Genomic DNA, 9,988 nt, shown 5'->3' with positions numbered 1-9,988 from the left:
CTGTACTTTTGGCGTCGCTAGATTCGTTTTTAGGTGTTACGTAGCGCTATAACAAATTCAAAGCTGGACCGGTAAAAAAATCTATAAATATAGTAAGGTAATTTTCAAAGCGTACAGTGTTATTTCGTGTTATTTACGTATATTCCTATTTATAAATACACTTAATAATCAAAATTACCAATGATTTTAAACTGTCCCATCTTATCCTGTGTGTTTTCGAATTTGTAAAATTTCACCTGTTGTGCGGATCGCTAAATAACTCCTCGTGTGTTTTATTATATTTTATTAAATTGTTGTCAATTAATAAAGGAATGATAGTACTAACAGGCTGTGCTAGTTTCTTTGCCATGTAAACTTCATAAATATAACATAAACCGATATTTTTTGTTGTTTTATCTCAAATTAAAGTCATATTGACCCCTGTCTATTTTCTTCATGCTTATATCTCAGTGTTTTTTTACAAAACTAAAACTAGTTTTATGAGACAAAATCAAACTGTACGAAATATTCAAGGTTGTTTTATGAAGCTATGAAACTAGTTTAATCGTTCGCACACGCAAACTAAAAAAATTCTTCGGCTCTACTACGATTTAGCGAGCATTAAAAAATAGCACCTTACTATTTCGCATTTTTTTACCTGTTCAAAGTATAAACTGTTTCTATTTTACATATTTTTTTTAATATTTAAAAACAGTAATTAGCTTTGACGGGAGTTTTATAAAGTCGTGATAATACTGTCGAATAATTCTGTAACCTTATTTTCCTGATTATCATTAAATGAGGGTCCGTAAAAAAAGGAAAATTAAAAAAAGTCTCGTCTGACAAAGTGACCCATCTTCCCCCACCCTACCATATATTTATTTTAAAAAATGAGTGCATTAATGTCAAAAATTAACTTTGGAAATGAAGAAAAGCATTTTTCGTAACCATAGTACACTACCTCGTATGTGTATATTCTGGTGGCTTATGACGTAATAATCGAACAGTTGTATTGTAATAATATAAGTATTATTACATCATACTTGAAATTCTGACGTCACTATTTAACTATTTTATCATATACTCAACAACAATTAGTGGTTTACCATATTTGTGCTTACAAGTGCAAACACCTGTTTTCTATCGGGTATTATAGTGGGCCCCCCCCGCGGCTGCGGGTTGATGATACGCCACTAAACTTGATCTTGACGATCGTTTTCGAAAAGATAAATAAGTTTATGTTAAATACCGATAGTTCAACATAATGTTTTAGGAAAAAAGATTTCATATTTTGGTCTCGTTGATGCTATCAAGCCAAACCAAAGATCATGTGACCTTTGCTGCCATGTCACGGCTCATTGAACATGGGCTGACCATCGATTACATCATTGGAACATCAGACGAAAAACTTGGGAGCTTAATTTATCCCGTTGGGTTTTGGAAGGTATGGTTACAACATAGAAATAACATGTGGATTGTTTTTTTTTGGTTTGTAGAAAAAGGTTGGGTACTTGAAACGGGCGTGCATTATGATGAAAGAAGAATTTGGTGGGGACATCCCAAAGTGTGTGGAATCATTAGTGAAGCTACCTGGAGTGGGACCAAAGATGGCGTACCTCACAATGACTTGCGCATGGGGTATTGTTGTCGGGATAGGTGGGTTGTGATGTCATAAAGTAGTGTGGTGTCAACGTGTCATCCGACCAGACGTTGCCATCTTGTGGGAGTCGTATATGTCTTTGGACAATACACTTAACAACAATTGTCTAACCATAAAATATAATGTTTGTTATGGAAGGCGTGGACGTTCATGTTCATCGAGTTTGCAACAGACTGGGTTGGGTTCAAGGAACAAAACAACCAGAACAAACCAGGTTGCAGCTCCAACAATGGTTGCCGAGGTAACATGGCTGGTTGTAATTATGTTCACACATGGCTGGTTGTAATTATGTTTACATACACATTACACACATACACAGGGAGAACTGGAGGGAAATAAATTCTCTGCTTGTTGGGTTCGGACAACAAGTGTGTCTCCCTGTCGCCCCCAAGTGTCAAGAATGCTTAAACAAAAACATTTGTCCGTCAGCGCGATGATATTGGGTATTATGACCTCACAAGTTGATGATTCTACAGTTTATTATTACAGTGAGAACAATGACAGTGAATTACAACTACCTTGATTAGGAATGTACAGTGAGCACCTCATGGTACCAGCGATTAAAATGCAATATATACAAATCTACGAATACTTAGTTCATATCGACATTGATGTACCAACAGTTCTCAACTTAGTTAAAAAATTATAAAATGATCGATTATTGAAGAAGTATGGGGGAGGAAGTTGGTTACAGATTGTTGAAGATAGATTGTCGGTTGTTCCAATTACTTGACGGAGCTGCCTTCTTTTTACTCGACCGAGCCTTGCTTTTCAATGTAGTTAAGTCCATGTTAAGTATATCAGCAGGGGAATCCCCGTTAGGTTGGGGTGCGAGGGGCGTGGTCGGAGGAGGCGTGGCTGTGAATATGATGTCATAAATTACATTGTTACGTCATTACCTACATCGTTATTCATTACGTCATTACTTACATTGTGATGTCACAACTGGTGTCGGTGGTTGGGGCAACGCACCTTCAACATGAACACTTGATGGCGTTACATCACATAACTTGAAAAATCGGTCGGTTTGATCGTCAACGACAAGTAGCTCAACATCGGTACCGGACTCCTTGATTGCCGCAACCAATGATGCATGTCGCTCGTACTCCATGTTTACTCCATTTATCTATCAACAATATACATTGTGATGTCACTACAGCATTGTGACATCATAATACACCATGACCAATATATATTTTACAATCATATTCTAAAATATTTTACCCCATTCAGCATAATGTTTATTCAAGGTTGGCAGAGTCAATTATTAACTAGTAAGCCTTTTATGTTGAAGCTGTTGTTGGGTTTGAGAATGTGATGATGTCATCCAACAAAGCATGATGTCAAAAGCTATATACTTAAACATAGACATCTCATATTTACCTCAATAATTCGATCCCCCGCAAGCAACCCAGCGCGATCCGCCGCCCCCCCTTCATCCACCGAGCGAATGAAACGACCTTGCTTTCCCTTCTCGCTGTGCAAATTAAACCCGAACCCCTGGTCCGATCGAGTCAATTTACACAACCGAGGCCGAGGACCATCAACCTGCCAAGGTTAGTTGTCAACCAAACTTATGTTTTCTAATTGTCGTTGTGTAAAGTGACACACTTAGTGTAGTGGTGTTTATGTTACCTTTTTAATAATTTGTTCTTGTTGCACGGTGTCTTCGTTACCAATCAAACCTTCCGTGATGTCAATGCTGTTTTGCTTGAAATATTGGTTCGCTTCTTCATCGACGACCAACAAGTCAGTTTCTCCCGCTCGTTCCTTTATTCGTGCAACTATCTAAATCAGGAAAATATTTGATGGGTAGTGATGTAATAGTCTGCCAACCTTGTATGTAACTTATTTATCCTCGCATGGGGTAACAACAGTCGTTATAACACGAGTGTTCTGTTTCATACACCTCGTGCCTGCTTACAAGTTACCACGTATGTAACTTATTTATCCTCGCATGAGGGGGGCAACGACAGTCGTTATAACACGAGTGTTCTGTTTCATACACCTCGTACCTGCTTACAAGTTACCACGTATGTAACTTATTTATCCTCGCATGAGGGGGGCAACGACAGTCGCTATAACACGAGTGTTCTGTTTCATACACCTTGTGCCCGCTTACAAGTTACCACGTATGTAACTTTTTGGGTGATTGTTTTTACATTGCCTTCTGGTTAACAGCGTTGAATCCACAAACAAATAAATTCCAATTTAAATACATTCTATCTAAATATCTTCCCAACCTCTTGGTGACTTTCGTTTTCAACGTTCCACCCATTCACGGCAACGACACAATCACCCACACGCAACCCCGCTACTTCGGCTGGGCTACCGGGTTCTACTTTACGGATTTTTTGACCAACTTTTCCTTTTTCCCCATGCAAATGAAACCCGTATCCGTTCGATCCTTGCTCTAAATGATACAACCTCGGCTTGTGAAGAACCGACATCTTGATTGAACTACCAAATATAAATCCAACGAAATAGACGTTGTCGCGAAGTTATCTTAACCAACATACGTCATATCCGGGGTGTTTTAAAATTATCGACGCGTTAATTGAATAGAAATAATATATTCTTACTTTCGTTGATAAAAAATCTGGAAGTATTAATTGGAATATTGTTTGGTAGCTTATGTGTTCGGGCGATATTTATATCTGGTTTAAGTTTTACAGATAGTTTTTATCAATTTGTTTTGTTTTCACAACTTAATGGCATGCAGCTAATATTGTGTCGGTGGTCGAATGTTAATATTCGGTAATGCTGTGTGCTGATATAAACTACGCCAGTTTTTATTAAATTAATCAAAAGTAATAAAGTTTTTAGTCATGTTAGCATCCGCCAGACGTCACTGCGGAGCTAGCATAAAATTTAAACGATGACGTCATTAAATTCTTTACTATTGCGTCACAAACCACCACGTTTGTTACGAATTTTAAGATAACTACTACATTTAAAACTTGAATCGAATTAATTGTTACGCAAAAATGCTTGTTAATGACGTCATAATTGTCTTTACTAGAGAGACAATCATCTCGGAATTCAAAATATTTTGCCCGAGGCCTCGAAGCAGTTGTGACGTTTTTATTTTTTATTGATGACGAAATAAAATGATTTAATGAGTTTAAATTGTTATGTAACAAGGGGTGTTTGTTCACTGGGTGTGGTTGAATCATTGAACCATGACGAGTTCATTCAACCGTGTCTCCACGCTTTATCGACCACGAGTTATACTATTTCCATGTTTTCTGTAAAAGAGTTTAAACTCAAGTTAGTAATTGTGACGTCATATTGTAAAGAGAACAATCGTTCCCGCCAAAACCGTTTCTATTATCATATTACAATGGTCATTGTTCGTCATCAATTAGGCTATGTTGTAATAATTGAAGTTTTTCTGTAACAATGCCAGCCATTAAAATGGAATGACGTCACTATGATTTGAACTGTGATGTCATAATTGCCGCACAAAATGTTGGAAACAAAAGCTTTGTTTAAACACTTATTACGTCACAATCAGCATGTTAAGAGCAAAATTTAGTTTAATACCGCGCGGTCGATGCAAATGGTTTAAAATATCGAATACATCAACGAAACGACTTTGACGATAGTTCCCGTCCTAGTGTTACAGTGAATGCTACCGTTGTTACGTCACACAACAAGGTATACCTCCACTGTGACGTCAGGCTCTAGGCATTGTCGCAATTAATTCTAAAATCGAAACAAACTTTTCTACCCAACCAGCTGCACCTCCCTTATGCTTGAAACGCCGTGCACGGAATGTGCGATTCCCTGCTGTATCAACGCTCTATGAAGAAGGCTCTCGTACAACCACGTTTTACCAGCGCGCGCTTTCTCTCTATGATAACCAGCCTTTCTTACGTCATAATCCCCTTTTCTCTTTCGCTGTGAGCAAACAAGAGACATGGACAAGCTTCTATTAGGGCGGAGTCGCTTTTGAAACACCGCTGTAAATTCGCCCAATATAAAGGAACCAACTTTTCAACTACGACGTAAATGTTCACATCTGCCAATCCAAGCTAATATTTAACCGTGGTGACGTAGTATCACGTGACATGACTTCCCGCCATTCTGGTACCCGGCCACGTGGGCCAAACTTTCGGGAAATAGTTTTCATGATTCGACGTCATAGTGATTATGACGTAACCATTGAAAATCTGAAAATTAAAAATGTATTTTTCTCGACGTGTGGATGTGTAGCAGCACGCGCATATAAACGCACACAAATACAAACGCACACACATGCATACAAACACACACACACACAAATACAAACGCGCATACAAACGCACACGACCACGCGCGCGGAAACAGAGGAAACGTCACCCGGATATTTGGAGATTCGACCAATCAAAAACCCCAGTTATTAGTTGCGTATGGTGGTTTGTGACGTCACAGTCTTAGTTTAATGAATTACAATCGAAATGAAATTCAATCGCGAAACTAGGTAACCTATTTTAGAATGTAAACAATCACTTGTATTTACACGTCACAATCCCAATAAAAATACTGCGTTGTATTATGACGTAAACACCAGCTACTGTAACGTCACAGTTAATGGTTGTTACGTCGTAAGCTCTGATTGTTGAGTCACGTGTTTAACATTCCTTATTATTTATTCATGAATCAATATGACGTCACAGATTACGTAACAAACACACATTGTTCAACGCATGAATACGCGTGAGGATAAAATTAAAATAAATCCAAAAGTTTCCGGAATTACTTCCATTGTTCCGGTGTTATTACGTAACAATCACATTTAAAACTCTATAATGACGTAATCGAACCGTGCGCAAGCTTTACCTGTGACGTCATATTCAGTATGCGCGGAATGCGCGACTTCCGTTCGAGTCTACGCGAAGATTTGGCGGGAGTCTGTGACGTCACAGATGGTTGATGAAGCGTGACGCGCGCTGCCATTGTGACGTCACATTCTTTTAAACAACCGGTTTGTCTTTATATTATGACGCAACAATAATAACAATGGGAAGTATGATTCAAGGCGACTTTGTTTATCTATGACGTAATACAAGCCATTGTGACGACAAAACAAAGCTTTCTAATCAATTGTTGTTGAAACAAACAAGTGTTCTAAACCGTGTCCTTTATTCTGACGTCATAAACAAAATAACAGCACCACTCAATGGTTTAAATTGAAATTAAAATAACAGAATCTCCGCGGACATATAAGTTTGTAAGATGTCTATGGAACAACGGTGGCTGGCCACCCTGCGCCACCGTGTGACGAGGAACCTCATTGATCCCAATGCTCGTCGCCGAACCTGTGATCACCATTAGTGGGAAGTAGAGAGCAACAACTATTATTTACCTTTCACTCCATATAAGGAGATGTCTTTCACAGCGCTGTTGAGCTATAATAAGAAATATTATAAACCCACAAAATATTTGAAGAACATAGAAATATTATAAACCCACAAAATATTTGAAGAACATAGAAATATTATAAACCCACAAAATATTTGAAGAACATAGAAATATTATAAACCCACAAAATATTTGAAGAACATAGAAATATTATAAACCCACAAAATATTTGAAGAACATAGAAATATTATAAACCCACAAAATATTTGAAGAACATAGAAATATTATAAACCAACTTTGAATGTCGACATCCTTTGTTGATGTTGCGCAACCCCACCCAGTGGTGATTTGCAAAATGTTTCGTCTACGTCGACCATTACCTGAGTGTGTGTGAAAATAACATGTAGATTGCACTGAAGCATGAAGGTACAGGGTTCAAGGCTCGATGGTGTTACTATTGTGGCCGTATATGTCCTTGGACAAGACATTTTTCGGCAATTGCTCCAACCCAGTGGTCACTCATGGGTTGTCAAATTTATCAGCCATATCATGGCCTACTCAATACATGGCCTAGGAATTCACCTAAACTGATCAGTAAAAAACGAGGCCTATTGACGCGAACAATGCCCATTATAATGCATTGTTTCGTATAGATTAGTTTCGCTAAAACGTCATGAAATCGCGGTAAAGCAACTTGATTTTTACATTTAACTATAAAGAACGTTCTATTCGTTTGAAAGAAAGTGGTTTCTAACATGTTCTTGTGCTGTTACTGATGGCTGGCATATCATAAGTGAAAAATAAATTATCTAAATCTAATTAACATTTTTTAATGTCAGAAATATGCACTTTTATTTCTTGCAAATGCAGTGGTTAAAAATGGAATACTACACAATAGAAGAAAACACACGTTTATCGCGCAAGTCTTGAACTGCATCATTATATTAAAAGTCTGCTTGTTTGTTAGAAACAAGTAAATCATAGCATTAATGCACATTTTGTCAGTAATTCTTTATCTTGGCTGCATGAAATATATAACACATCCCACGTGTTTATGAAATCGAGGTTCGTGCACAAGATTAGTTTCATATCCTGATCAGCAAACAGGTATTACACGCTTACAGTAACTGTATATGCTATACAGTATATGATATGCTACAAGCAGTGTATGACTTGATGTATGACTGATAGTAATGACTTGGCATTCCTTTGGGTTGAATCTGGAATAATCCGAGTCAGTATCAGACTATGTTGTAAATTGCAATATCAACTCGGTTCTGTATCTACTAATCCAACAAACTTATTACACGGATCTACCCATAAAAGGCCTTAGAAAAATAAAAACAAAAAAAGAACTCCTAAATCAGTAATTTATGCCCACAAAAATAACAACAACTGCTGTAAACAGTAATCCTAGCTTCTACGTAAGATACTACCTCGTTTATTCGATTTAATAAGTTTTTATTCTAACAAAACCACTGCAAACACCAAGAACACAACAGACCTGCAACTGCTCTGATTGTAAACTCCATTTTAAAATTCAAAATACCATTTATGAAACCGTGATGAAACAATGCAATATAATGGGCATTGTTCGCGTCAATAGGCCTCTTATTTTCTGAGCAGTTTAGCTGTTTTTCTAGGCCGTGTATTAAGACCATGGTCACACATAAAAATAATCACCCTCAAAGTTATATACGTGGTAAGTGGTAAGCGGGCACAAGGTGTATGAAACAGAACACTTGTGTTATAACGACTGTCGTTGCCCCGCCATGCAAGGATAAATAAGTTACATACATGGTAACTTGTAAGCGGGCACGAGTTGTATGAAACAGAACACCTGTGTTATAACGGCTGTCATTGCTCCACCAGGATAAATATGCAACCCCCTACATAACCCACCATATTCATGAACCGATCATACGCGACAACATAACCGCACAACACCCCGCGCAATCCACAGAAATTCCTCGTAAAAACTTTGCATCGAGCTCGATCGTTTGTTATTCGATGCAAGACACTGAACGGACCTTCCGATAATTCTGCAAACAATTAAAACGCTTATTTTCGTAAGCCAAGTTATCACCTATGTCAAATATTGACAACAGCATAGAAATAATGTAAAACATAGAAATATTATAAACTTACTTTCCATTGAGGTAAATATTGTCGAAAGAGTTTTTTCCTTTCTTGTTTCTTTCATTTTCTCAGTTTTATCTGGATTCAAAATTAAAAAAATTGATATAAACAAACACAAAAATAAAATAATCCACCACCGATTAATTCAGGTCGTTGATTCTTCTTTTGTTGCATCATCAGCTGTAGCATTGTGACATCACGCTTGTTAACTTCTTCTTGAATTTTTCTTCGTTGGGAAAAACTTTTTAATTTATTTTCATTCTGTTGAAAGTATGTTAGTTTTGAACACGGAATATTTTTTACATGGAGCTATACAGAGAATACGGAAATTTTTTTCCGCTAGGAGGCGATGACAAATTCGTTTCTCTATATAATGGGGAGCAGTTAGTTTCACGGTTTATACACATAAGATATAAACCCCTAACCCCTAACCCCTAACCCCTAACCCTAACTCCTAACCCCAAACTCGTCAAACAAAAAAAAAATATATAAAAAAAAAGTATTCCACTGTGCGCGACTCGGACCCGGTAAAAATGAAACAAAGAGAGTTTACGACCGCACGCAAACCGCTACACCACAGACTCGACGACAGTGAACGCAACGAAAGAGCGTATAAGCCGTATATAACCGACCTAATGTGGGAAATATGTTCGGTAATCCTTTAGCTGGTGGCCACCTGAAATTTTTGTTTCAAAATGTTCCTTAGGTCTCACTGATAGCCACTGTATAATTTTGTTTTGAAAAAACTCGGGCGTTCGTGTCGAAAATTAACTTTGAAAGTGCACGAAATCGTGCTGCGTCACCGTATTTTCCACACCAGTCGTTATGAATTAAACCAAGGTTAGATTATTACGTCATAGAATA

General features: G+C 37.6%; 3 protein-coding genes and 2 non-coding genes across 5 annotated transcripts; 1 reads left to right on the top strand and 4 right to left on the bottom strand.

Annotated features, from left to right (window-relative positions):
* The first annotated feature begins 1,256 nt into the window (after positions 1–1,256).
* LOC100182948 (endonuclease III-like protein 1) lies at positions 1,257–2,220 on the top strand. Its single transcript, XM_002124681.5, has 4 exons — positions 1,257–1,423; positions 1,476–1,635; positions 1,778–1,880; positions 1,959–2,220. Exons 1-4 carry the CDS (start codon positions 1,283–1,285, stop codon positions 2,074–2,076), a joined length of 522 nt encoding a protein of 173 aa, XP_002124717.2. The 5' UTR covers positions 1,257–1,282; the 3' UTR covers positions 2,077–2,220.
* Positions 2,101–4,157, bottom strand: LOC100175118 (Na(+)/H(+) exchange regulatory cofactor NHE-RF1). The gene is made up of 5 exons (XM_002129196.4): positions 3,883–4,157; positions 3,275–3,427; positions 3,023–3,187; positions 2,570–2,765; positions 2,101–2,497 (listed from the first exon to the last, which is right to left on the bottom strand). The coding sequence occupies exons 1-5, from the start codon at positions 4,087–4,089 to the stop codon at positions 2,328–2,330; spliced, it is 891 nt and encodes a 296-aa protein (XP_002129232.1). The 5' UTR covers positions 4,090–4,157; the 3' UTR covers positions 2,101–2,327.
* A 929-nt stretch (positions 4,158–5,086) lies between these two features.
* On the bottom strand, positions 5,087–5,160 carry mir4219 (microRNA 4219). The gene has a single exon (NR_034615.1). It is a non-coding gene; the product is annotated as a microRNA 4219 (primary transcript).
* Positions 5,161–5,260: 100 nt separating this feature from the next.
* Positions 5,261–5,316, bottom strand: mir4011b (microRNA 4011b). The gene has a single exon (NR_034397.1). It is a non-coding gene; the product is annotated as a microRNA 4011b (primary transcript).
* Positions 5,317–6,747: 1,431 nt separating this feature from the next.
* LOC100185308 (U7 snRNA-associated Sm-like protein LSm11) lies at positions 6,748–9,385 on the bottom strand (the record flags this gene model as incomplete). The annotated part of the gene is made up of 6 exons (XM_002129095.4): positions 6,748–6,942; positions 6,990–7,032; positions 7,282–7,365; positions 8,888–9,027; positions 9,134–9,202; positions 9,262–9,385. Coding segments are annotated over 6 exons (594 nt in total), but the record flags the coding sequence as incomplete, so codon positions are not given.
* Positions 9,386–9,988: the final 603 nt, after the last annotated feature.

This window comes from Ciona intestinalis, unplaced genomic scaffold, assembly GCF_000224145.3.
Source record: "Ciona intestinalis unplaced genomic scaffold, KH HT000354.1, whole genome shotgun sequence".
Lineage (NCBI taxonomy): Eukaryota > Metazoa > Chordata > Ascidiacea > Phlebobranchia > Cionidae > Ciona > Ciona intestinalis.
Note: the sequence above shows the minus strand (reverse complement) of the source record. Positions and strands in the feature narration are given on the sequence as shown.

Excerpts from the sequence above, each read along its gene's own strand:
- LOC100182948 (XM_002124681.5), top strand. The coding sequence starts at position 1,283 with ATGCTATCAAGCCAAACCAAAGATCATGTGACCTTTGCTGCCATGTCA. Across the intron at positions 1,424-1,475 it reads ATCCCGTTGGGTTTTGGAAG|AAAAAGGTTGGGTACTTGAA; the intron begins GTATGGTTACAA and ends TTTGGTTTGTAG. Across the intron at positions 1,881-1,958 it reads CTCCAACAATGGTTGCCGAG|GGAGAACTGGAGGGAAATAA; the intron begins GTAACATGGCTG and ends ACACATACACAG.
- LOC100175118 (XM_002129196.4), bottom strand. The coding sequence starts at position 4,089 with ATGTCGGTTCTTCACAAGCCGAGGTTGTATCATTTAGAGCAAGGATCG. Across the intron at positions 3,428-3,882 it reads AAAACGAAAGTCACCAAGAG|ATAGTTGCACGAATAAAGGA; the intron begins GTTGGGAAGATA and ends TTCCTGATTTAG. Across the intron at positions 3,188-3,274 it reads AAGAACAAATTATTAAAAAG|GTTGATGGTCCTCGGCCTCG; the intron begins GTAACATAAACA and ends TAACCTTGGCAG.